Genomic DNA, 27,448 nt, shown 5'->3' with positions numbered 1-27,448 from the left:
CCTGACTCCAATTTTTTATGTTCCCCGATCTAAATATCTATTCTGCACTTATTGTACAGACCTATTGCTTTTTGTTATCAATCTCTAAGGTCCCACAGAGCAGAGATTGCTTTCATTTTTTGGTTTGTATTCCCATTGCTTAGCACAGTGCCCCATCGGCATGGCAAGTACTCGTTGAACTGGCATCGAAGTGGTAGAGCCCTGTCTATCGACTAGGAGTTCTCAAACTTTTGGGTCTCTTTACACCTTTACAATTTGAGTATCTGTCCCCAAATGGGTTAAATCTATCAAGATTTACCCAACTAGGACCTAAAACGTCTTAGTATTATTATGAAAAGAGTTTTGACTTCACAGATCCCCTGAAAAGGTTTGGGGAACCCCAGGGGTCCCCAGAACACCGAAAACCTCTGCTTTATAGAAATCCGGGCTAGAAAGCCAGGCCCGAATAGCTCTCAGAGGGACTGGCCCCTCCGTTTTTTTCGGATGAAGAAACAATCAGTCCCAGGAAGGGAAAGCGGCTTGTCGTCAAGGGCACACACCCGTAGAAGGTGGCAGAGTCAAATGGGAACGACTAGTAGGGGTTGGAGAGGAAGGGATTTTTTGGTGGGATTAACGATAAGGCAGGTGGGAGGAGCTCCCGGTGGGTGTGGTCCCCGGTGTCCCCGCCCCGCTCCGTTTCTCGTCCCTGCCCCGGGCTGGGCGGGGCCGAAGGGAGCTGAGCCGTGGCCGCCCCGCGCCCGTCACTTCCTGCCCCGGGGCCGGGGCCGCTTCCCCTTTAAGGGTTGGGGGCGCAGCGCCGGCAGCGGCGGCAGCTCGCTATGGTTGTGCTGAAAAGCCTGGAGGGCACCCCGGCCGAGGCAACGTCGGCGACCATGACCGTGACAGCGGCGGCGGCCCCTGCGACGGACGGGGGAGGAGGAGGAGGAGGAGCAGCAGCAGCGACAGCGGCTCCCCCCGGAACGCCGCCGGGCGGGGAGCCTTACCTGTGAGCGCTGGGGCCCAGGCCCCACCGAGCCCACCCCGCCCCACGCCACGCTACCTGCGTAACGCCCCAATCGGGCTCGGGTCCCCTCCGACCCTAAGATCGAGCTTCGGGCAGGCTCGGGTCCTTTCTGCCCAGCTGATCTCATTGTTTAACCATAGGCTAGCTCAGGACCCCTTCTGATCCCGGGGATCGAGCCTTGGGTCCTTTTTGCCCAGGTGATACTGAGTATTTAACTATAAGCTGGATCAGGTCCTTTCTGCTCCGCTGATTTCGTTGTTTAACTATAGCCTGGGGACCCCGGGAGCGAGTCTCCGGTCCTTTCCGCTCGGCTGATCTGATTATTTAACTATAGGCTGGCTTGGGTGATTTCATTTTTTAACTATAGTTTGACTCGGGGCTCCTCTGACCCTTTGATCCAACCTCGGGTCCTTTTGCCCAGTAGAGCTGAGTATTTAACCAGAGGCAGACTCGGGTCCTTTCTGCCCAGCTTATCTGATTGTTTACAGTCAGGTTCGGTCGGTTTGACCCCCGGGATCGAAGTCCTTTCAGCCCAGCTGTTCTAAGTATTTAACTACAGGCTGACTCGGGACCCCTCTGACCCAGGATTTTTCTTTACTGTAGCCCAAATCCACTCAGCCCCTAGCATTCTCTCCCTCTGTGCTCCCCTCCCCCCAATTTGGTTCCTACCCCTCTTCTGGCTTTGGGGTTTGCTCCCAGGGACCCCCCCTTGACCCCCAGTTTGGCTCTGGTCATCTCTGACCTCTAGACTCTTTTCTTTCCTGGTCCTCCCCCACTTTAGGATTTACCCTCAGGCTAACTCTGAACTCCTTCCATCCCGTCATTCTCTTTGTTTGGCTCTGGCCCCATCTGTTCCTCTTCTCTGATTTACCTTCTGCTTTTTCTGGCTCCCTCTGACACCTGACTTTAGCCAGTATGTGACCTGGGTAAATAGCCTTCCTTTAATGTGGGCACTCCCCTGCCACCAGCTTTCCTCAGCCCAAGCAGTGGGTGCCTGGGGTGGTTCATTTCATGGGGCCCAGGTGTCACTCCCACCCTTCTCTGGTAGGAGAAAGAACAGGTGTGACATTTCTGACTTCTTTTCCTCTCACTCAGCCTAATTTCCTTTCCTCCAGCCCTTCCTGCCCACTTGGATCTCCCCATCCCTTCGATCCCAAAGGCCTTTGCTATCTTCCCTGGCTCAAGTGGAGAGCCTGGGAAGGTCCAAGCTGGGGAGGAGAGTCTGGATAGCCCGGAAGGGGGTGGCTTAGAACATGGAAGGCCCCAGGCCGGGAACCTTAGAATGTAGAACTGTGGAGATCAGAGCTGGAGGGGCCCTTTGGCATGAAGGAAACCCTTGGGGTTCCCTCAGCCTTTTGTCTGCCGGCCCCCCCTGATCGGCAGGCAGTCAGATCAGCGTGGAACTCTTTGTGGCTTTAAAAGCTTCAAATCAAATGGGAAAGACATCTCTTTGCTGATTAGAGTTATACAAAGAAGTTTGGTTTTTAATTCTCAGACCCCAGGCCTAGTTCAGCCCCTTGGCTTCCCCCTGGGGAGGACACAGCTCCAGAGAATGGAAGGGACTTGTCCAAGGTCCTATCTGTGAGGATTTTAATTTGTAAATCTGATTGAAAGTCTTGGGCCTCTGAGCTGCCCCCCCCCCCCCAAGCCCTCTGGGGTTCTTTGTGGGAAAGGTGGAGCGTGTCAGCTGTCAGCCCAGCCTCTTGGGAGTGGGGTGTCCCAGGTGTGTAGAGGGAGCCCCGGGGCCTCGATCTGGACTGTCTATTAAAGGTTGACTGATTTGGCCCCAAGGCTTCAGGCTAAAAATGGCGTTGGGAAAGTAGGATCTTGGTGGAACAGCCTTGACCTTGAGTGAGTCAGGTTTCCTCACTGCTCCTCTGTACACTGGGGCAAGCAGCCTTTGTAAGAAGTTGGGGGGGGGGGCAGAAGGGCTTGGATTTATGGTTGGTTTTGGCTTTGAAAGAGGGCTGGACACAGCTCCTGGGCACTGGGGGGTTCTGGGGAGAGATTGATGTTGAGGAAATAAACACCACCAGACCTGGCCTCTGCTGGGCCCCTGATAAGCTCCTTTGGCTTTCTGGGCTTAGGTGCGGGGCAGCAAGGGTTACATTAAAATCAGCGCAGAGACCTCCATGTTGGCTGATGTCCAGTGCCAGGCAGGCCAATTACTGGATCCTTTAATTACCTTTCTGTTTATACCTCAGTTCCCAAAGCTAATTGTCTGCCTGGGTTCCTACCCTTGGAAAGCTCTGCTAATGGCCCCTTGGCTAAAGGACCTTGGAGCTTTTGGAAACGAAGTGTAAATAGAGCTCCTGGAGTGACTAATTAGACTTAACCAGCCTCCTGGCAGCCTGGAGCAGGCTCTTTTTCTAGGGCCCCTGATATGCCAAGTGTTTGCCTCGCCCGTCCACACATCTGGGAGTGGAGGCTCTTCTCGGACCCAGTGTGTGGCACTGGCTAGGTCTTCTGAGAGCTGGAAAGGCTCGCCTGCCCCATGGCCAGGGTCACCCAGCCAGTGCCACAATTTTTTTTTTTTAACCATTGAGGAAGCAGGTTGATTTGGCTAACTCAGATTCTCCCTCCCAGCCTAGGGCTCTTTCCCCTGGTATTGCTGGAAACTCTGATGAGGGGAAGTGAATTGACTTGCCCAGATGACACTTCTATGTGTCAGAGGTATGTGTCAGAGTAGGCCTTAAAACCCGGATTTTCCCAGTTCTGAGGCTCACTCTATCCACTATGCCAAGCTGCCTTAAGCCTAACAAAGAATATGAAGTAATAATGAATGATCAAGGGGTTGCCTGATATTTCGTGGATCCCCCGATTCTTTTTCCTTTTTAACTTTTACCTTTTCTCTTAGATTTCCAATAAGAATTTCCTCCCGTATTTCATCAGGGAGTAGGGGCCATCCCTTAGTTTCTTTTTCTTTTTTAAAAGCCCTACCTCCTGATCTTAAACATCAGTACTGTACTGTCTGTTGGTTCCAAAGCAGAAAAGCCATAAGGGCTAGGCAATTAGGGTTAAGTGACTTGCCCAGGATCACATGGGTAGGAGATATCTGAAGTCAAATTTGAACCCAAGACCTCCTGTCTCTAGGCCAGGCTCTCAAGCCACCTAGCTGCCCCTGGGGAGCTTGTTAGAGGCATCTATAATGGTGGTACCAGTGTATAATACAACATGGAACCTGAAGTCAGGAAAACCTGAGGAATCTGATCTCAGATTCTTCTTAGCTGTGTGACTCTGGACATGTTCCTTAACTTCTGTTTGCTTCAAGTTCCTTAGCTGTACAATTGGAATAATAATAGCTCCTATCTCCCAGGATTCTGGTAAGGATCTAATAAGATTATATAAGTAGGGGGCAGCTGGGTGGCTCAGTGGATTGAGAGCCAAGGCTAGAGACTTGGTGCTAGGTTCAAATCTGGCCTCAGATACTTCCTATTTGTATGACCCTGGGCAAGTCACTTAACCCCCATTGCCTAGTCCTTACTGCTCTTCTGCCTTGGAACCAATACATAGTATTCCTAGACTTCCTAGCTGTGTGACCCTGGACAAGTCACTTAACCCTCATTGCCTAAACCTTACTGCTCTCTTGCCTTGGAACCAATGCATAGTATTTCTAGGTTCAAATCTGACCTTGGACCCTGGGTAAATCACTTATTGATTCTAAGGCAGAAGGTAAGGGTTTTAAAAAAAGATAATGTAAGTAAAGACCTTTGTAAACTCAAAGAGCCATATATGATTCTTATTTTCTGGAGTCCTTGGCACAAAAGCCTCTCAGTTTATTATAACATATTAATTGGGCATCTTCTGATTATGGAGCATTCCGTTGGCTCTTCCCCCTCCCTTATACCCCCAATGTTGAACTAAAACCCAGTCCCTGCCCTTAGGGAGCCCCAGGTCTGGGAGTGTGGAATACACAAACACCTATCACTAGGATAGGATTCAGTACCAGACAAATGCTTTCTGAAGGTATAAACAAAATGTGTGTGTGTGAAGGGGAGGAGGCCCCACAGATCTGGGAAAGCCTCCCCCCTCCCTAAAGGAGGCAGCATTTGAACTAGGCTCAAAGGTCAGATAAGATTTTAAGTCTGGAGAAGGCCTAGGAAACCGCCTGAGCAGAGCCCAGAGTTCAGAAAGCCGGGGAGAGGTCCTGGGGGCATAATCCAGCATGGCTGGAACTCGGAGGAAAATAACTTGAATAATGCTGACGAGGTATTTATGGAGGAGGGTGGCTCCAGATTGTCAACGGCCTTGAATGCCATGCACAGGAGTTTGACCTTGATTCAGTAGGGAGCCTCTGAAGGGGTTTTGAGTAGAATCAGGAACTTGGCTATTAGCTTAAGAAAGAGATAGGGAAGGGGGTTATCATGAAACCAGGGGAGTGGGGTGTCCAACAAGCCAAGAGACCAGAGGGTAGCCAGATGAAGGCAGTGGTGAGTCATGTCAGATGTTATAGGGAGAGAAGAAAGCTGAGGACCTAGAAAAAGGCATTGGGATTTCATGATTTATCACTCAAGTTCTTTTACCTTTAAAAAAAAGGAAAAAAAAGAATCAGGGAAACTTGGATGTGCATCTCCTCTATCTATTCTTTATTGACTGCTGAACCTTGGCTTAGTCATTTACCTTTTTGGGGGCTCAAATTCCTTCTTTACAGTGTCTCAAAAGTCTTAGGGATTTTAGGGTTTCATGATTTAAAATTGCCCCCCAAGACTTTTGGGGTATCCCATTTAAAGAGACAAAGCCTAGATCTATAATCCCAGATGGGGAAATTCTCTCAACCAGGCAGGACTGGCACCATCTCCACAGTTTATAATCTTTGTATAGACAGGTTAAGTGACTTTCCCAGAATCACACATCTAGTATGTGTCAGGAGGTAGCTCTTGAACCCAGTTCCTGCTCTCTATGGAGCCCAGTGGTACAGTATGGATAAAGTCAATAAAACATCAGGTTCAACTCCAGCCTCAGATACTTAACAACTGTATGAACTTGGGCAAGTCACTTAATTTCTCGTTGTCTCAGTTTCTTCCTCTGTAAAAATGGGGATAATTGTAGCATTTCCTGTCCAGGGTTGTTATGAGGACAAATGAGATAACATTTGCAAAAAGCACTTAGTATGGTGCCCAGCTTATAGCGGGCACTCAATAAATATTATTCCACCTGACTTCTCTTGTCTATAAAATGACAAACAAAATCATCATGTTTACCCAGCACTTTTAGCATGTTAAAATGCTGTAAATATCATTATTATTGTTGTTAAAATAGAACGTGGAGGATCATAGGAAGATCCCTGACTCTGAAGGCAATGGACCTGGGTTCAGATCCCACCTCTAATCTAAGGGCCAATTGCAACAGACTTCCCCAGGCCTCAGTTTCCTTATCTGTAAAATGGCCTCTCTAGGTCTAGAGTTTTATGAACCGAGGTTAGGTACTGTCCAGGAGTGTGTGAAATCCATTTGATTTTAGAAATGCCTTTTTTACCTTCATCACTTCAAAGTCTCAGAACGGAAGCAGAGAAATGAAATCACTCCACAAGTATTTACAAAGTGCTGTGTGTTTGAAATAGGATGATATATTTAGGTGTGGAACAGACCCGAGAGTGTAACCACCTCATTATACAAAGGAAGAAATATAGCTAACATTTCTTTAGGGCCTACTATATGCCAGGCACCCTGTTAAGCACTTTTCAAATGTTAACTCCTTTCAACAACTTCAGGGAGCAAGTGCTATTATTATCCTCATTTTACAGATGAGGAAATGGAGGCCAAAAGAGGGCAAATGACTTGCCCAGGGTCATGTAGCTAATCCAGATATTCTTAGCTTTTTTGGGTGTCCTGAGCCCCTTTGGTAACCTGGTGAAAACCTAGAGACCCCTACTTAGAAGAATATTTTAAAATACTTTAAAAAATAAATAAAATTACCAAGGAAACCAATTATATTGAAATGCAATTGTCAAAACAGTTTTCATTAATTTTTAATTTTTTCCTAATTTTTAAATTTTTTTTCAGTTACATATAGAAATATTTCCTAGCAATTATTTTTTGGCATTTAAAAATTCATATTTTTCCCTCCTCCTTCCTCTCCCTCCCTGAGTTGGTGAATCATCTAATGTAGGTTAAAGTGGTATTCTCGAGTAATATAAATGTCCATATTGCGTCTGTCATGATAGAAATCACTTATCACACATACAATAGAAATCTCATGAAGGAAACAGAGTAGAAGATGGTTACACTCAGTTCCTTCTTTGGCTGTGGGTAGCATTTTTGTCATGGGTCCCCTGTGCTTATCTTGGAGACATGGTTTCCTGACATGTTTAGTCCTTCACAGTTGATCATCGTATAACATTTGTTACTGTGTATACATTGTTTTCCTGGTTCCGCTTGCTTCATTTTGTATCAGTTCATATGAGTCTTTCCAGGTTTTTCTGACGTCATCCTCAAAACATTAAAAAAAATAATTTCTTGGACCACCTCCAAGCTGGAGGCAGCTAGTTAGCTCTGTAGATAGAGCACCAGTACCAGAGATAGGAGATCCTGGGTTCAAATCTGCCCTCAAGATGCTTCCTAGCTGTGTGACCCCACAAGCCCCATTGCCTCACCCTTAATGCTCTTCGGATGCTAATATAGGAAGTAAGGGTTTAAAAAAAGAACAGCCTCTGAGCTGGCAAGTCTGAGGCAGGATTTGAACCTAGGTCTTCCTAATTCCCAGTCTTGCTTTCTGCTCCTTCATCTTACAGGTGGAGGAAAAGCGGTCCATTGAGGTTTAATAATTTCCCCAAGATCACCCAGGTTGGATCGCAGGTCCATCCACCTCCAAATCCAGGGCTCTTTCTATTCCATCGGAGAGTAGGGTTTCTAAGTTTAAGATCTTAGGCTTGGTTGTCAAGCCAGGACTAGAACCTTCCTTCCTCTCCTGGTGTCCAGTCCGGGTCCCTCTCTGCCTTCCATTGAACTTTTCTTGTTCTATGGTCTGGGCAAGACCCTCCACCTTCCAAAGCCTTGGCACGAGGGCGGCTGGGTTCACAAACTTCCTCTGGCCTTCAGCTATCTGGAGACAGTGGGTTCTGACCTCTCCCCCACACTTCGTGGGGAGAACCTGACTTGTTTACATCTGAGGCTCTCTTCTGGGCCCTCCCCAATGCCGCAGGCGCTCCTAGGGGTGATTCAGCTCCCTTTATCTCTCCAGCTCAGGGTGACTGTGGCTTGGACCCCTTCCAGCTCGCCTCAGAGTGAGCCCTCGCTTGGAGGGGCTGAGTGGGGCAAGGGAAATGTCACGGGGCCATAACAGGGTGATGCTGTAGGGGAAGACGGGGTCCCGAGGCTGTGGTTCTCTCGCCAGTAACTTCCTGTGGCTTGATGCCGTCAGAATGGGAATTTATTATTAGTGTCTGGAGGCTTACAGAGTGATCTTGGGGTAGCATCCCAAGGCAAGTCCTGGAAGCATCATCAACTCCCCTCTTAGAGGTGTGTGTGTGTGTGGGGGGGTCACACTACCAGGAAATGTTGGAGCTGGGATTCTTTGGACTTTGTGCTCTTTTCTCTGACTCCCAGTAGCTCTGAGAAGGTGGAGTGTGGTTAATAATGGAGATTTAAAACAACAAAGCATTATGGTCTTAGATAACAGAGAAATGATTCAGTGACTTGTCTACGATCATGGTGTCAGAGTAAGACTTGAACTTCAAGTCTGAGCTTTTATCCTCTGAAAGCCTGGGGCATCCTGAAAACAAACATAGGTTGTCAGAGCTGGGAGGACCCTTAGAACACAGAATGTCAGATGAGGAAACCGAGACCAACCAGTGTCAGCCTGACCCTTTCCTCTTGCCTCCTGGTATTTTCCCTTTTGCTCAGGCTGTGGGGCTTAATCTTAGGTCAGCAAGCTTGTTGAGTCTCCGAAAACAAACCAGCCAAGCTATTTGGGGCTCTTCTTGGGCAGGCACTCAGCCTGCAGGGATGGAGCTGACCTCAGGAGGCCCTAGTCGATGGGGCCGACTCACCATAGTCAGGGTTCGAGATAGGGTCAAAGCTGGAGGGTCAGTTGAACCCAGGACCTTGGACTTCAGAAGAGCATCGTGTTGTTCATTTTATGAGATGTGGAGCCCCTTACCTTACTCCAGCTCCCCTTTGGGAGCAGGGAGATGGGATGTTGACCTGGATCCCCCATTCTCCAAACAGATCTGGGTTTGAGATCATTCCATCTGAGAGGGCCTGGAATGTCTATGCCAGGAAGGCCCTTAGAATATAGACTGCCAGGACCCAGAGGACCTTTGGAGATCTCATCTCACCCCCCTTTTTTGGGGAGGGGGAAATCTTGGCCTAGAAAGAAGTGACTGGTCCAAGGCTGCACCTTGTGTCCAGGTCTCCTGGCTCCCCGTGCTTCCTGCTCTACAAATCCTGGGTACTCGAATATCTGCTAGAATGCTATTTCTTGGGGTGGCTGGGTGGCTCAGCAGATATAGCACCAGGCCTGGAGTCGGGAGAACCTGAGTTCAAATTCTGTCTCACACACTTTGTAGTTGTGTGACTCTGGGCAAGTCACGTCACCCCTATTGCCTAGCCTTTATTGTTCTTCTGCCTTGTTACTGATGCTTAGTATCAGTTCTAAAATGGTGTAAGAATTTAAAAAAAAATACCATTTCTTTAGAATCATTTACTTCAGTTGCATTTTCTTCTAAGAGCCTGAGCCTTTGGAGGAAGGCGAAGAGGGGGCTGGGGGAATTGCTGCTCCTCACCCCCTTTATGAGGGGAGGGCCTCCCCAGGACACAGGCCCCTTGGCCCATCTAATCTCCTCCATTAGCCTGGCTCCCAACCGGCCCAGAGCGGGCGCTGATCCCGGCCCCCCACCGGGCTTCCTCTGAGCTGCCTTCCTGGGCGCTGAGGGAGGCCTGTGCCTGCCCTGGATGGTAATATATTTGAGTAATTAAGACAGTTTAATGGGCTGAGTGGCAGGATTTAGCTCTGAAGGCCTCTCTGGGGTGGCCCCAGGGGGTTCAGCAGATAAAGTCACAGAGAAACAAATGGATTGGGCCACATTGTTCTTCTTCCCCAATGTTCCAGGGTCTTGTTTCAGCCAGAACCACAGGATGCAGAGGTGATGGGCCCAGGGGGCACCTGATAAACATCTTAAAGTGTCCAAAGGGCCCCAGATTCATAGAGTCAGAGAAATGGGACCACAGAGCCCGTCTCAAACAGCTCCCTCATCTCCGTCCCTCAGAAGCATTTCTCAGGCACTTACTATCTGCTGTGTCCCCCAGAGTACACGTACACGAGACCAAAATCACCCAAACCAAACTGTACAGCCAAAACGACAGAAGATAGAATCAGAAACGATCCCTTTTCTTACAGAATTTGCCTTCCTTCTTCCAAATTTACTTAATTTTTGAGTTTAACATTTTACCCATGAGAAAACTTGTGGCTCAGGGAGAAGGGTCTCCACCAAGGTCCCACGGCCAAGTGTCCGAGGTAGAATTGGAGCCTGACTCCAAGGCCCAAGCTCTTTCCTCTTCTCTCTGAACCTGGTCTTTCCCCTCCTTATTCCCCCGTCATTCCCCTAGTCTCTTGTCCCGGTGTCTCCCCACCTCCGGGGGTCGCCACCTGTGCTTGGCATTGAGGACAGATCATGGAGGTTTGGGAGGAGAGGAGACATCTTGGCTCTTTCTGCACCCACAGACACTACCACTCCCACCTCCCGAGGGCCAAGCGTTTCACCCCCGCCAAGCGAAGGCAGTACTTTATCAACCAGGCTGTGAGGAACTCGGACCTCACGCCCAGGGCCAAGGGCCGAAAGAGGCTGCAGCGGATGGAGAACAGTGAGTTGGGGCCTGAAGAGCCATGCAGGGTTGTGGGAGGGGGGGCTCCCAGAGCAGGGAAGGGGCTCCTTACCACCGGTGGGGAGGCAGGGAGGAGACTTACTGGACTTCCTCCCTCCACCCTGCCTCTTCCCAATCATTTTTAATGATTGATGTGGGAATGGGTAGAAACTCGGGTATGGTCCTTGGGTCCTGGTAGGGCCTGGGAGTAGGATTTCTTTCTCAAAAGCCTCTGGAAGTTTGGCCAGTATATCCATATCAGTTAAATGAGGAAAGTCCCGAGTTCCAGACTTGGTTTTCCCTTATCTTTCTTCTCCCTCCTCCCCCCATCTAGCCAGTATCCATAGTATGGGACATCATGGGAAAAGGCACTGGCTTTGGAGTCAGGAGGACCCCATTTCAGATCCCGGCTCCGTGTCTTCGTTCCTTAAGGGATTTTGAGAAAGCTAACGTTCTGAGCATGGACATGATTGGATTAGAGGCTCTCTTTTGGGCCTTCCCCACCCTGACCCCAGTGGCCTTTTCCAGCCCGGAGTCTTCAGCTATTCAAGTGGGCCCCAACTTGTTGACCTAAACTTTAGGTCCTAAAGGTTGGGGTGGATAGCTGAAGAACCCCAGGGATGGGTGGTCTGCTGTTTGATTGTTTTAATCTCAAAAGCGTCTCCTTTGACAGGCCACTATCTGATGACCCTTATGGAGAGGGTTGAATGCTCCCCTGATGATGGGGACCTGGCCCTCCCTGCTCCTCCCAGCATCTTTGCCAAAGCCTGCAGCAACGAGACCTACATCGAGGTAGGAGCCTCTGGTGTGCTCGACCCCCTTTGCCCAGGATGGGGGGGCCACTGTCACCCCAGAGCTGAGCAGCTTGGGATATTGTTTGCCTTCACCTCATGAGAGCCCACGTGATGTGGTGTGCTGGAAGGATCCCTGATCTGGGGTCAGACTCTTCTTAGTTTGGTAACCCTGAGTGACTCCTTTCCCCAGTTTGAACCTCAGTGTTCCTTATCTATAAGATGGGGTTAACAGTTCTTGTAACTGCCTACTTCACAAGGTTGCTGGGGAAAAGAATGTTTTAAAGTTAGCCAGGTGAATTCCAAGGGCTCAAAGAATAGCTGGATCCCCGGAAGCTGGGAGGCTTGATGTCTCTGTCCAGGCTCTGTGGACGCTGGGTTAAGACTTTTTCTCTGCAAACTGGGGAGATCATTATATCTGTTGGAAGGCTAGCCCCATTTACTTTTTGACTTCTCTCGGAGTGCTGAGGTTGATGGTTTTGAGGTCTCCCCACCCCTATTCTGGACAGTTCTCCTGCCCTCATCTCTTGGTGTCTCCCTGCCTTGAGCCAGCCAAGGATACAGAGGGCTGTATCTATATCTTTGAGATGCCCCACTAGTCTGGCCAAGCCTAGAACTTGCTATGTGGGTGGATGGATGGGGGAAGTCTCCTGGTAATCATTCCTGAAGACATCAAAGTTCATGATGGGGTGGGGGGGGGGGTTAGGGAAAAGATGAGACCTATGTGATCTGAGAAGGAGTCAAGGTCAAAAGGGCTGGCATGGAACCCACAGGCATCTCTTCTGTCCTTCCCTCCCCAGCTGCCCGATACTAGAGCTAACCTTCTCCCCTCTTGGGAATTGGAAGAAGGAGTCTGAGCTCTCTCCTGAACCCACAAGGTGCCCAGGCTGGGAAAACAGTGAATCAGGTTCCTGGAGGATCAGAGAAAGTCCTAGACGTCAGGGTCTCTGTCTGATCTCTCTGGGAAACTCCAGGGCCGGGGTTCTTAACCTGGAGTTCATGGCACTGGCTAGATTTCAGAAGGTCCACAGAGGGGAAAATTCCATCTTTATTTTCTCCAACTTCTAACTGAAATTGGGCATTTCTTCAATAATGAATGTAGGCAACAACCAATATTGTTCTGAGAAGGCATCACCGGACTGCCAAGGTGGGGAATGGGGGTGGTCCTTGACACCCCTGATCTAAGGACCTGGGGTCATTCCCAGTCATTGGGCCCAGCCTCCTCCCTCCTCCATCTCAGCCTGCTTGTTTACCCATCTCTGGTGGAGCCTTTCTTCCCCATCCCCTCCTCCAAGTCTTTTTGCAATATCCCATTGCCCCTCCCTGACCTGCTGTTTCTCAGCAGCCCTCTTGCCCCATAACCTGTTTTGTGGTCTATGAAGTGGGGCAACGGTGCCCGTTGGGGAAAGGCTGGGTGACCCTTTAATGAGAGGGGATCCCTTTGCAGGTAGGCTGGGGCTAGATGGCCACCACTGACTTTCTCCCAATTCTTGAGATCCTGTGAGAGGACACAGAGAAGTTAAAAAAAAAAAAAATCAGGGTCTCAGTTTCTAGAACCATAGACCGTTACTAATGGGAAGGTTCTTATAACCTAGAATGATAACTCCCAAAGGATCTAGAAGCTAGAGTGGTAACCTGAAGGATCCTAAAATCTGACGTCTAGAACTGGAAGGGCCCTCAGAGGCCTAGATCTTGTCCAAGCCTTGAATTTTACAGATGAAGAAACGGAAGTCCCAAGAGGTCAACTTGCCCCACAAGGTCATAGGAGGGGTCAGAGGACTCATGCTGTCTTGGGGCAGCTGGGTGGCCCAGTGCATAAAGTTCAAGGCCTGGAGTTAGGAGGACCCAAGTTCAAATTTGGCCTCAGATACTTCCTAGCTGTGTGACCCTGGGCAAATCACCCCCTTTGCCTGCCCTTGAAGCTCTTCTGCTTTAGAGTTGTTATAAAACAGAATAGTAAGGGTCTTAAAAAAAAAAAGAGAGAAACGTCCAAGAAGAGAGCAATTGGTTCAACCTACCTGGTTTGGTGCCATTTTTTTGGCAGAGGGAACCCCCTTTCTACAGAGCATTGCAGGTCTACACCTCTACAGTTCATCGTGCTAGAGAGGTACCTGGAGCACTGAGAAGAGCCACAAGATCTGGATGGATTTAGAGACATGGCCTTGAACCCAGGCCCTGCTGGCTTTTTATCCACTCTGCCTGGCTGACTTCCTTGCTGAGAAATTTATCAATCAATTGCCAGTTTGTACTTTCATGTTTCTGAAGGAGTTGGGGGGGAAAATACTAGTGAGGCCAGGCCTGGGTTGCAGACTCGTTCTTTGTCTTCATTTGGCCTTCATCCCTGCCCCTGCCTCTCAGCTAGTTAGATATCTCTCCTTCTGAGTTGGGAGAGGAAGATAGAAAGCACCATAACAAGATTCTTTAGCAGCAGCAGCAGCATCACGGTTTATTGTTGTCATTATTATTATGGCCTCGTCTGGAGCCGTCATGCGCTAGAGAGAAGGCCAGTCCTGGAGGTTGGATTCCAGGAAGCTAAGTGTCGGCTCTTGGTTTTACCAGCCTTGTGACTATGGGCCAGTCCCTTCTCTTTTCCTTCTCAGTTTCCTGCTCTATAAAATGGGTCTAATTGTACTTTGTACCTACCCTAAGATAACAAGAAACGAAGGCTTTTGTTTGTTCCAGTTATTTATGGTCCAAACCTGAGATGTCATGCAGGTGGGGGAAGTCTGGGGATGGAAACTTCCCAGATGGCTCCTTATCTACCACTTAAGGGAGTTTAGGGGAGGTTGCAGAGCCAGGCTGGTGCCAGAGGTTGGGCCTGAACCCTCCCAGGTCTTTCTACCCGAGTCTGTGCAACAGACACGGATCCTTGATCTTCCCCATATGACTCTGGGCCCTGTTTTTTGTTTTTTGTTGTTTTTTGCTTGTTTTTAAACATTTAGCTGCAGGAGCTAGACAATTGGGGTTAAGAGACTTGCCCAGGGTCATATAGCTAGGAAGTGCCTGAGGCCACATTTGAACCCTGAATCTCCCATCTCCAGGCCTAGAACTATATCCACTATGCTACCTAGCTGTCCCCTGGGCAAGACACTTAACCCCTCTCTGCCCCAATTTCCTCATCTGTAAAATGGGGACAATGGTAGCAGGATAGCGGCTAGGGATGGGGAGGTGTCAAACAAGATAACATGTAAAATGTTTAAATGGTATTATTGTTTCAGTGGTCTAGGGAATTCCCAGTAAGGAAACTCCTTCCCCCACTTCAGATCTGTCTCTGCTCTGCCATTAATCCTGATGAAGTGGCCTGGAGGGCACCAAGTGGTTGGTTAGTGACTTTCTCAGCAGGGTCAGAATGTATAAAAGGTGGGATTCAAACCCAGATCTTCCAGACTCTAAGGTTGGACCTCTCTCCAATATCCCATTTGGCCTCTTCTATGATGAATCAGTTTGTGGGACAGCTATGTTATAATAGTAAAATGTTTTAGAGAGCCAGATCTGGAGGCGGGAGGACCTGGTTCAAATCCGGCCTCGGACTTTTCCTAGCTGTGTGACCCTGGGCAAATCACTTAATCCCAATGGCCAAGCCCTTATTGCTCTTCTGCCTTGGAATTGATACTAAGGAAGTATGGGTCACTTTGTTCCCATCTTTTTTGATCCAATTCAGATAGAAAGTCCCTTGCCCAAGAGGATAACAACCCTGCCTTTTGTAAGTCATACAGCAGCATTGGATAGAAGCTGACCTTCTGATCTGTTATTATCGTTTCAAAACATCACAATCATTCAAACCAACGCAAAGCTCAGCCTCAAGGTTTACAGAAGACGCCCCCTTCTTCCTTGCTAGGTAACCATCTGCTGCCGAGGCTTAGAGCCAGCTTGCCTGGGTAGGGAGTTGGCACCATCTCCATGGGTACAGGAGGACCGAGCTCCTGCCATTATTAGCCAGACCCAAGTGGGCAAAAACTGGAGACATTGCTGGCCAGTGCTTCGACTTGGAAGTGGTGCTGGCAAGACCCTTCTTCCAGTATCCCTCTGTTCCCCGACCCCCGAAGAAATGCTCTCTTTTTTTTGCCCAGTAGTCGGTGATGAGGAGCAGCAGTTCCTGGGAGACGGTCTCCTGGGTTTTGTTCTTGTTTCTCTTCCCCCTCCTCCTCCCCATCCCATCCTTCCTGCTCACTGGACCTCAGTTAGTTCTAAAGTGGTTTCTTTTTATTTTTGAGAATCAACAACCAGATTGTGGGAGGCAGGTGATAGCTCTTGTGGGTTCCAGTCGAATGGAGGAGTTCTGGCCAAGGACACAGGCCGCTTATCTTCAAGAAGGCCCAACAGAGGGAATGTGGGCAACTGTCTATAGGCCATCATCATTGCCAGGGACAAATACAGTGGTATTTGGTATGGTGAAAAGGTTAGCTCTGGTTCAACTCCCCCCTCTGATTCTCCTTCCTATATGACAGTGGGCAAATAATTTGTTTCCCCTGGGGCTCAGTTTCCTCATCTAGAAAATGAGGGAATTGAGACAGGTAGGTAGCACAGTGGATAGAACTCCAGACTTGGAGTCAGGAGGACCTGGGTTCAAATCTGACCTCAGATACTTCCAAGCCAGGTGACCCTGAGCAAGTCACTTAACCCTGATTGCCTAGCCCTTGCCCTTCTGTCTTAGAGTTATTGCTAAGACAGAAAGTAAGAGTTAAAAAAAAAAATGAGGGGGTTGAACTAGATGCTTTCTGAGATCCCTTTCAGTTCCAAAGCCAAGATCCTAAGTCCTGCAGAGAGGCCTTACTTAGTGAGGGCGGTGGAATAGTGGAAGCAGCTCTAGACCTGGAGATCTGGGTTCTAGTCTTAGTTCTCTGTTGCCCCTGCACTCTGCATTACCAGTTCTAAGCACAGGGTACTACTCACCTTCCCACTGCTCCTGAGGCTTAGGGAATTATTCAAACAAGCTTTCCACCTGAATGGGATTCCTTCCCTAATTATTCCTGCTGGCCAGGGTCAGTGAGGTCTGCAAAAATGAAATCTGTGGACAGCCAATATTTTCCTAGTTCCTAGGCCCAACCCCATCAGGCCTTTCATGAAAGCAGCTTCTAAAGAAGAGACAGATCAATGGGAGATGAGCGTCAGACCCAGGCTCCCTTCCTCGCCCAAGAAGATGTTAACAAGTAGCCAAGGTTAGCTGCTCTGTGCCCCACTGCTGACTAGCTGGAGGGGACTGATTTGGCCCCACAGGCCAGGCTGAAACGCTGCCTCTGGGCTTTTTGGACCCTGGTTTGATCTCAGAACCTGACCCAAGAGAAGGTTGGCTTCTCCCATGGAGCCAGATCCAGGAACACTGGGTATGGAAGATGCAGGGACTCTGGTGAGGCGCTTCTGAAGAGGAGAGGTGGGGTCTGCTCTCCTCTGCCTGCTCAGACTCCTTCAGAGTTGGCCAAAGAGGAAGGCAACTGGGATGATAAGGGGACTGGCCACTGGAGTATCTATCAGAGGAAATGGTTTTTGAAAAAACAAAAATAAAAAATTCATTTTTTGTCTTAAAATCAGTAGTTTGGTAAGGGCTAGGAAATGAGGGTTAAGTGACTTGCCCAAGGCCATACAGCTAGGAAGTGTCTGAAGCCAGATTTGAACCCAGGACATCCTATCTCCAAGCTTGGCTTTCTTTCTACTGAGCCATCTAGCTGCCCTTGAAATGAAGATTTTTTAGCCTGGAAGATAAGACTAGAGTGGACAGAATAGTTATAGTCAAGTATTGGAAGGAGACTTCTCACAACTGACCCCCAAAGGGCATAACCAGGAGAGGAGCATATTTAAGGGGGTCTAGGGACTTAAAGAAAGGCAGATGGGACTGATCAAAAGGAAAACTTCACTAAAAATGAGGGCTTATCTCCAAGTGGAATGTGATAACTTCCCAAAAGGACCATAAGGTTTGCCACTTCCTATCTCAGAGATCTTGGACATGTCACTTCTTTGGGCCTATTTCCCTCTCAGACCAATGAGGGGGTTGGACCAGGTGATTCTTGTGGGCCCTTTCATTCTTTATTTTTGATCTGATTTAGAGTTAGGAGAGAACTTAGAGGCCATCTTATTTAAGTCCTTCATTTATAGAGGAGGAAACAGGCTTGGAGACATTAAATGAACTTCCCATACTGAGGCCACATGTGAATTTGAATCCTCATACTCTGTGACCAAGCTTCTTTCCATGTACTTTCTCTCCCTCTGGCCCTGGAAGTTTTCAAGGAGGCCTATCTGGCCACATATGGGGCTCTCCTATCATTATCCTATCCAGGTGTGAAATGGGCCAGGTACCCTCTGAGGGCCTTGCTAACTCTGACCTTTGGAGAGATCTTGTCTTCCCGTCAGGACCAGAAGCCTCACTCCTCTTCCATGGGGAGCAGAACTTTTGTGGGAAGGAGAGGACACAAGATACTTTTCAGCCAAGGCCCCCATAATGAATCAAGGCTTTCTTTTTCCCCTCTCCTTTGCAGATCTGGAGTGATTTTATGAATCGGTCTGGAGAGGAGCAGGAGCTGTACCTGGAGGAAGAAGCTACAAAAAAGCAGAAGAGGAAGGTCCCTGCGAAGACTGAGGATAATCGCAAAGGTGTTGGGGTGCCCCTCCAGGGCTCAGGGGAGGCCTCCAAGGAGATCCTCTGGAAATGGGGGCTCTGGGGCTAGGGCTGGGGATGGAGGCCTATTTGACTTAACTCAGTTCTGTTGCCTTTCAGAAGATCCATCCTACACACCCCAGGCCTGCTTCCAGAGGATTAACCGTCGCCTACGGACCACTCTGAAGCGGGGGCGAATCCCCATGGTCAGTCCGTGAGGATTGGAGCCATGGGTGGTTAGGTTCTAAAATCCTAGAATGTGCAAGCTGGAAGGGCCCCCAGAATTCACAGTGTCTGAGCTGGTTTGAACATAGGGTATCGGGACTGGGTAGGGCTTGGGAGAGCCTCTCTCCAGTGCTCCATACCACACCTGGGGTGCAAAAAGTATTTAATAAATGTTCTTTGGAAGCAGCTGTGTGGCCCAGTGGGTAGAGAGCTGGACCTTGAGCCAGGAAGACCCAAGTTCAAGTCCAACCTTCACAGATTTATCTGCTACATGACCCTAACTCTGGCTGACTCATTTTCCTTACATGCAGATTAGGGACAGTAAAAGTATGGACCTTCCCTGGCTTTTAAGAAGTTGAAAACAAGATAATATTTGTAGAGAGCTTTGCAAACCTTATTGAGTGCGAGCTAATGTCTTTAGGACTTCCAGGAGAAAGGATGAAAATCTCTTCCAGTGCTCTGACTACCTTGAGTAATTAGGATGAAATTGGTTGAGCCCCAATTGAATCTTTCATTCGAGGTCCCTCTCTGGCCCTCATTTTTTCCTGATTGGTAAAAAAGAGGGATCTCCCATTTTCTGCTCTATATTCTAAGGCCTCCCTGCCCCCATCTCTGACATTCTCCCCTCTTTACCCTCCTCCCCCACCCAATAAAAGGCAGGCAGATCTTTTATTTGTTCTTCCTTTTTAAAGAAATGGCCTTGGCCTCAGGTGTATGTGATTGTGTGGGAAGACAAGGGGCTGGACTGGCCTCCTTTTTTCTTCTTTTCCATACATGTATGCCCTGACCATGCAGAGCATCCATAATAGGCCTTCCTATGTCACTCGCCTCCCCATGGCTAGGTCACTGTGACCGGCAGCGACCAGGCTTTGTGGAGGAGGGCGGGTAGTGAGCACGAGGGGTTTAAGAGCCATTTAGTGCTTCTCCGATCAGCCAGCCAAGGCCTGGGAATTGGACTGGGCTCTTTGTAGGAGATCTGTTTGTCCTCCGGTCTTTGTCTGGTGGCAGGTGAGGGAGGCGGGTGACCTGAGAGATCAGAGAGTGGCCCCCGGGGCCCCTGATTGGTGCCAGACACCCGCAGACCTTTCCATTTACACAGCTTCTGACTCGTAAAGGGCTTTATGTCCTTTGGGCCTCAGACTGCCCAATAAAAGTCACAAGGTTAAAACATCCCCAGCCACAAGGGACCTTTGGAGATTCTTGAATCCAGCTTCCCCATTTTGCAGCGGGGGCATGTCGAGGCCCAGAGAGGAGGAGAAGGGACTTGCCAGTGCCACTCTGGAGGAAGGGCTTGATCCCAGGCCATCTGACCCCAAGTTTGACATTTCTTTCTATTGACCCAGCTACATCTTACATTTATGTAAGAGCTAAGCAAGAGCTAGGCTCCCCATTTTGTAGCTGAGGAAACTGAGGCCCCATTAGGGAACGGGTTAGTGGCAGAGCCTGTACCTGTGATGTACAAAGCAGCATCTCTTTAATCTGAGTGCCGTGGGCAGTTGCTGCTTGGGGAGGGGGGTACAGAGAAGGGTGAAGGGCACTCATGGTCCTGGAGAATTCCTGGGGAGATGGTTCTAGCACATGACCAGTTTTAGTTGGTTGACAAGCATTTATCTCGTAGAGGGAATCCTTATTCAGATAGAGTTTGGACTAGATAGTCCTGTGGTCCCTTCCAGCCCTGATTCATTCTAGATTCTAGGCTGTGCTTAGAAGAGAAGGGTGGGAGGGGAGGGCTCTCTTGGAGGAGATGGGCCTCCATCTGGTAGGAGGGACAGTGATGGGGGGGAGCAGCACCTCCTGGGGGGTCCGGGTAGGATCCAGATTGTCTCTTTCCTGACCCGTGTGGCTCCATCCCTCCCTCTCCCAGGACACACTGGAGGGTCTGGAAGGAAAGCTCCTGAGGTTTTTCTCTGTCACCCCTCGATCTGTCTACATAGCCATGATGGATAGCAGGTGAGCCTCCAGCCCTCTCTCCCCATCCCCACCCCAATACTCCTGCCCCAGTCTATTCTTCTTGCCTTGATTTCCCCTTTGTCTGGCCAAGCCTTCAGTGATTGCTCCCTGGGGAGGCAAAGGGATGAGTGGGTTGGCCTTTCTGGTTGGCCTCAGGTCTTCCAGGCAGGGTGGGGATGTTGAGGTTCTGCCTAGGCAGAGGTTTTGCCTTTTCAGAATTCACTTGGGTGAATTGGGGGTCCTCTTCAGGACTCCCCTACTCCTCTACCCTGGGCAGGAGGCCCCAGTTCCCTCTCCCTATTCTTACCCTGGGCCCTAATGCCATCTCCTTGTTCTTGTTCTTCCTAGCTTTGAGAGGCTCTTGCTTCATGCCCTCTGCCAGTACATGGACCTGGTGTCTGCCAGTGAGTGCTGCTTTCTGTTGACTGTTGACTTTATTCTGCCCCATCTCCGCCCTGAGGCATCTTATGGAAAACTCTGAGGGTGCTTTCCCCATCTGGTTCCAGAAGAAGTAAACCATCTAAGCCATCGACCCTGGGGGGGGAAATGGAGGCCCAGAGAGAGAAAACAATTTTCCCCATGTTCCCCAGCAAGTTAGTGGCAGAGGGGTCAGAATCAGCTCACGTGTCTCGCCTAAGGTCCCTCCAAATTCTGGAGTTCCGTTGAAACAGAACAAGGAAAACCACTGAGTCAGAGGCAGGAGAGTGGGCACCTCCCCCCAGGCCTGGATATGGATAATTGAGGCCTCTTTGGGGGTGTAAAAGCCTGCCTTGGAGGGCACCAGGGAGCACTCAGACCCTGCTTATTCTTTAGCTTAATGAAGCTCCAGGCATTAAAGGGCTCAAGTGTCCTCTCTAATGGCCTGGAGGGGAAATGAGGGGGCATAAGGTACTTAGCCTCCTGGAGGAGGCTGGGAGCCATCCAGATACACCAGCTGTGTTCTGCTGGGCTCTCTTTTCTTCTCTGGAGGAACTGAGCAGTAGGCTGTCATGGCAACCAGACTCGGTGAAGCTGTTTCCATGGCTACAGGGTGGGTAAATAGAAGGAAGGAGGGGGTGAGTTGGATTCTATCCTTTCCTTTAAGGGGGTGGGGAGGTGGGAGGTGGTCTGAGGATCCCAGTCAGGATGGAGGAGGGGAAGATCTGCTTTGAAGTGAATCAGCCTGTATGGTTGAGAACAAAGGGCTGTCTGCCATGTAGTTGTCAGGTGACCTTGGACAAGTCATTCAGTCATTCGGTTCCTCTGTTTACAAAATGAAATATTTGGATGAGGTGATCTCTGTGATTCCTCCCAGCCCTGATACTCCCTATTTTAAGAGCTCCCCAGTCCCAGCCCTGACCTAGAACAGTTACTTCCTTGTCAGCTGCCTTTGAATTGAGTGAGACCAAGAGTTAAACCTTGAGGAAGATTCCCAAACAAATATTTAGCTAGCCCCTGCTTCCTGGAAGGCCCAGAGGAGTTGGAACTACCTAGGGGAAGATGAGCAGCCCCTGACCTCCGGGACCTTGCCTTCTGGAGGGATGGAGAGGAGGAGGTCAGGCTACAGATCAGTCTAATACAGGCTAAGGAAGTGAAGGAGATGGCAAGAGCTGTCAGAGAATTCGAGGGCTATTTGAGGAGGGAGAAGACTTTGAGAACTGCAGTTGGTGGAGGTGAAAGCCAAGAGAGCTTTGATATGGTAAGGAGTCTGAGAGGAGGATGGGATTCAGAAGAGTTCTGTTTGCTAGGAATAACTAGAGAGTCATCAATGCAGAATATTGTTCTTCTCACCTTGGGATGGACAATGAGTGGGGCGGTTACTTCTCTTTCTCGAGTTCTCCAAGGACAGGGTACAGTTGACTTCGGAAGATGAGTTATCTTAAAGGCAAGGAGCTGGGCTAAGTGGGGTCCCTTCCAGATCAAGTGGGATATGGTGTCGCTCCTCCAGTGGGTGTGAGGCTCCTCCATCCTGGAGCTGTTGGGAAAGAAGTTGAAGGAAAGATGCTACCGGAGGGATTCATGTATATGATGGACAGTGAGGCTGAATGATGACTGAGGATCTCTTCCCACTGAGATGTTATGACCCAGTTCCATCATTTTTAAAATCTTGGAATCCTCAGACTTCTTAGGATCCCAGAATTCAAACTTGGGATTTCTTAAGTCTGTGTCATGTGTCCCTGTTAGCGGTTGCTCAAGCTGTTTCTAATTCCTTCCCTCTCTTTGTATCTCTTTCTGGAAGGTTCCGACTTTGAGGGCAGACGGCAAATGAAAGTGAGCAACAAACACACCAACTTCTTGCCTCCAGAACAGCTGCTGTCTGCCTACCTGGAGCAGAGGAGCTGATAGCATCCCTCTTTCCTGGCCACCTTGGGGCCAGGACACCCTGTCTTCTCATCTCCCTCTCTTGGGAGGTGGGTGGGGGGCAGGACTTGTCTACCCCAGGGCAGCATGGTCCCCAGATCAGTTGATTTGCCATTGTTATTATTATTTTTTTAATCTACCCTGAATTCTGCCTGGCCCACTTTGCTTAGATCTGGGGTTTGCTTCTGGTGTTTTAATTTTCTTTTTACAAGGTACTTGAGAAGTCCTGATTTTTATTTTATTATTATTTTTTTTGTGGATTTCATCCCTGACCTGCAGATCTCTCATTCCTCTTCCCTGCCTCCTCCTCCCCCAAAATCTATCAGCCTTTTTCCTTGGAAAGAGGAATGAAAACTCTGCCTGAGGTGTTCCCCGCCTCAGATTCTTTTAGGCTTTCTGGAGGAAGCTCTGCCTCCCCACCTCAGGCAGCAAAGAAGCCCCCATGGATGTTTATAATCCTGTTTTGCTATGACCCCAGATCTCTGGGCTGGGGCTTGGGGTTGAGGATTGTTGACTGAGCAGGGAGGACTACAGGAGTGAGCAGCCTTTCCCAGATCAGTGTCATCTGTCCCCAAGGGGAGTAGGCTGGCAGACAGGGTTTTATCATTATTATAATATTTTTAAAAGTTTTTTTTGAGGATGGGTTAGGGAGGGGTATAGGAGTTGGTTTGTTTTGGTCTTAAAGAAACCAAATTTGAGTTTGATTCCCCTTGGGATCTAGCTCTCCCCCAAATGATCAATTTGTGTGTAGCTAGAGGTGTCTCCACTGTACCCTTCCTCCCTCCTTCCCTCCCCCCCCAACTAATTGAGCCATTTCCAGGCTGGCCTGAGTGGCCCTTGGTCCAGTTCGGACCTGAGGGAAGATGGCCATCCTGTGAGTTGTTGTGGCCAGCAGGGCTGGGGGTGCCTTTCATTATTGCCCATACTACGACCATACTTTTTCTATAGTGTGTTATGTATATCTCTGTGTGTGTGTGTGTGTGTGTGTGTGTGTGTGTCCCTGTCCCTGACACTTGCCCCCTCCCCACCCCCTCCATCCCTAGTAGGACAGCTTTGTCCTTCATCCCCTAGAGAATGAATTTTTTTAAAACCCTATATTGTAACCCTGGGCCCAAAGGGTCCTAGGGACTCCACATTTTGGGGGTATGTGTTTGTTTTTTAAACTGTGTGTCTTCCTGTGGTGCCTTTTTTTGCAGACTTACTTGTTATCACTTGCATGGCGGGTGAAACTGCAGGGCCCCTGGCCTCCCCCCTTGCTCTAGGCCCTGGCTCCCCAGTAGCCCTCCTATGGAGCTGTTTGCCAGTTGGGGACCCTGGACTCAGAGCTTGGTGATCCTTGGGGGCCCCTCTGGTCAGCAACAGTCTCTCTTGCCGACATTTATATACTTGGGCCTCCCCTCCCCTCCCCTCTGATCTCAGCCATGGGATAGGGGACTCGGGCTGGAGGGTTGATGCCCAGGGCCTACTTCTGTTCTGGGTCTCACTGCCCAGACAAGGCCATGGGTGAAGAAGGCAAGGGGGACTGCTAGCTGGGCCTTAGATGTTGCTTGGCTTTGGGGAAGGCGGGTATAATAAATTCCTGGTGCTCTGTATTTGGTTGTATGTGTGTGTGTTTTGTTTTTCCCCTTTGGGGATCAGGGAAGAGGGACTGGCAATCCCTGAAGAGGCCTGGAAGTCATCAGGGTTGGCCTAGAGCTTCCAAACTGGGGGAAAAAAAAAAAAGGTAGCAGAAGACAAACAGGAAACGTAGGGAAGGGGACACAGTGCCATCTTCTGATATTCTGTTAACAAATTTCTCAACTTGATGTTCTCTCTGCCCTGGGCAGCTAGTGGTAGGGTGGAGATAGTACTGGGCCTGTAGTCAGGAAGACATCTTCCTGAGTTAAAATCTTGCCTCATAGAAGCTGGGTGATCCTGGGCAAGTCACTTAATTCTGTTTGTCATGGTTTCCTCATCTGTTAAATGAGCTGGAGAAGGAAATGACAAACCATTCCAGTATCTTTGCCAAGAAAATACCAAATGAGGTCATGAAGAGAAAGACATGACTGAACAAACATAAGTGCCTTGGAGAGAGAGTAGTAGTAAGAAGTATGAAGGATGGGGTTTTGAGTTGAGAGATCTGTTGAGTAAGACATTTCCCCCAGCCTGGGCCTCAGTTTCCTTAGCTTTAAGAATGATTTTCCTGAAGTTAATGCTCAATGTGGCAGCCCAAAAAAGCTACTTCTGTCCAAGCTACATTAATAGTCAATGTCCTAAATGGGAGGTCATGCTTTGCCTATACCTTGTGCTAGTCTGACCATAATTGGGTTCACTGTGTTCAGTTCTGGTTACCATATTTTAAAATGGAACCTTGACAAGCAGGAGAGGGTACAACAAGAAGAGGATGACTAGAATTAATTCATGCATGGAGGGTTTGGCTTAAGGAACTGGGAATGTTTTAGCATGGAGAGAAACACTGGGTTGTAAGATTTAAAATTAGGTTTGCCTAAATATGAGAGTTATAAAATTAAGATTGTGGTTGCCATTTAAAAAACATTAACCCTTAAGTCAGAAAAACTGTTAGCAGCTTTTATTTACAACTGGGTAGAGATATGAAATATAGGAAAAAGGTAGGAAAAAAAATCGCCTAGCTACAAATACCCTAATCCTAGACTGTGAATGCAGATCCGAAAGCGAGTCTCACCAGAATCCAAAGTCCTAATTAGGAAGCTGAAATTCAAAGAGCCAGGAGAATCTAAAAAAACACCAAGAGCCTTCAGTGCACACAAGGCTAAGAACACCTAGAATTTCACCAGAGCTCATGCTGAAAAGAGTGTCCTGCCAAAGCATCAACTGAGAGTCTCCTTGTAGAAGAACCAAGGAAGCCAAGAGTGAATCTTGCCTTCAGTCTCACCTTTTAGTCCTTTTTCACATCACTTCCTGTCTCTCTCCCATTTCGTGGGGAATCAATCATAGCCTCCCAATTTGCCTAGCACTGCCCAAGGAGGGGTGTGTGTGTGAACTAGTAAGTGACTTGTGAGCTTTTTACTTAATGGCTAGCTAGGTACTAAGTAGGGGTTAAATTCTTGATTTGATTAAAGTTTGCTGATTGATTACACATTAAAAATAAACTAAAAGAGTCTAATTCTCTCTTTACAGGGGGTAATTGATGCCTTTGATTTAGGGATTGTTATGTAGACAAGAGGTGAGAATTTGATAGCAGAACTAGGGAGGATATAGGTGGGGTGCAGCAAGTTATTGAAAAGGCTCAATGTTTAGAGCTACCTCAAAGGCTGATGGGTTGCCTTGGAAAGACATACTATAGGATTCCTGTCCCTGGAGGGAGAGGTTCAGAGATCAAGAGCAGGACTGGAATCCACTAGGCCATCTAAGGTCAATACCCTCTTTTTAACATAAAAGGGAAAAAAAAACAGTTTAGGTCATTTTAAAATGAATTGCCCAAGGTCATAGAGGAAGCATTAAAGAAATTCAATCCCAATACTCTTTGCATGGCTGTAGAATAAATACTATATTCTAATCAGAGAAGGGACCTTAGAAATCATAATCTAACCTCTTCATTTTACAGATGAGGAACCTGAGATCCAGAAAAGTTAAGAGGCTTATCCAAGGTCCCATAACTCATGAGCAGCAGACCCAGAATTCGAATCCCTTTTATTCCAAGTTCAGTGCTACAGTTTTCAGACTAAACAGAAAATGAAAATTAACTTGGAAATTTCCCTCTCCAGGGTACTTTCTTGTGATTTCTCCCTGGAGGCCAAAGAATTGGGGAGAATTAAGTGTAAGAGGAAAGCTTCTACACCCTGAAATGAGCAGGCCTGTGCTTGGGGGAACAGCAGGGGAAGGCTGTGGCATCAGTCACCCAGATGGGTTTACAAACAAGAGCAGTCTCCCTAAGGCGCCAGTTTCCAGCCAACTGGCAAAGATTATGAAGATTATTTCACTCCTTTCAAAGAATCTCCCTTCCTCCCCTCGCCTACCCGGTTTTGCAAGCACAAATGCCAGAGCTCCAGGCTTCCCCACAATTTGGGAGATTGAGCTCTCCTCTCTGCTCTGCCCCTCCCCCATGTTCAGGCTCCGCCTCTTTCTCCACCCTCAATCCGCCTACACCTTGTGCCCAAAACATCATCTCTGGCTTTTGCCTCAGAGCCTCGCTCGCTCGCTGGGCCCGCTCTTCCTCCCGGGGCTCAGCCCCTACGCCTGGATCTCCGCCCCCGGCAGGGGGTTGTGTATCCATTCTTCTTCCCTCAAGCCCCACCCCTTCGGCGGCTCCCTTCGCCTCTCCTTTAGGCCTCACTACGCCTCGGATTTCACCCCCTCAGTCGCAGAGCCCCCTGGGATAAAGGAGGTTCGGAAAGCTCTCCCTCAGCTTTACTCCAAGGACCTTCACTTCGGGCGTCGTATGTTAATCACGCAAACACCCAGCAGCCTTTGCGGCCACAGCCAAGGAGAAATTTATGTGAAATAACGAGATAACGAGCTTTCCGAGACTTTAGCGCACAGAATGATAATAGCATGCCCACATAATGTAATCTAAAAAATGAAGAAGAAATATTGAATCTTCAATCATTAATATAATCGCCCTACGTAAAAGGTTTTGTTTTGTTTGTACCTTAAATTGCCCTGATGAAAGCCCCACGTTTGTGCTTGCTTCGGCAGCACATATACTAAAATTGGAACGATACAGAGAAGATTAGCATGGCCCCTGCGCAAGGATGACACGCAAATTCGTGAAGCGTTCCATATTTTGGTT

At 48.8% G+C, this 27,448-nt stretch overlaps 1 protein-coding gene and 1 non-coding gene across 2 annotated transcripts; both read left to right on the top strand.

Moving 5' to 3' along the window:
• Positions 1-763: 763 nt before the first annotated feature.
• R3HDM4 (R3H domain containing 4) lies at positions 764-24,290 on the top strand. The gene is made up of 8 exons (XM_044671683.1): positions 764-985; positions 10,664-10,803; positions 11,477-11,595; positions 18,065-18,179; positions 18,304-18,389; positions 20,273-20,358; positions 20,707-20,762; positions 22,577-24,290. The coding sequence occupies exons 1-8, from the start codon at positions 819-821 to the stop codon at positions 22,678-22,680; spliced, it is 873 nt and encodes a 290-aa protein (XP_044527618.1). The 5' UTR covers positions 764-818; the 3' UTR covers positions 22,681-24,290.
• Positions 24,291-27,338: 3,048 nt separating this feature from the next.
• On the top strand, positions 27,339-27,445 carry LOC123232634. Its single transcript, XR_006505163.1, has one exon. It is a non-coding gene; the product is annotated as a U6 spliceosomal RNA (small nuclear RNA).
• The last annotated feature ends 3 nt before the right edge of the window (positions 27,446-27,448 follow it).

Source organism: Gracilinanus agilis, chromosome 1 (assembly GCF_016433145.1).
Source record: "Gracilinanus agilis isolate LMUSP501 chromosome 1, AgileGrace, whole genome shotgun sequence".
Lineage (NCBI taxonomy): Eukaryota > Metazoa > Chordata > Mammalia > Didelphimorphia > Didelphidae > Gracilinanus > Gracilinanus agilis.
This window is presented reverse-complemented; position numbering and strand designations above follow the sequence as displayed.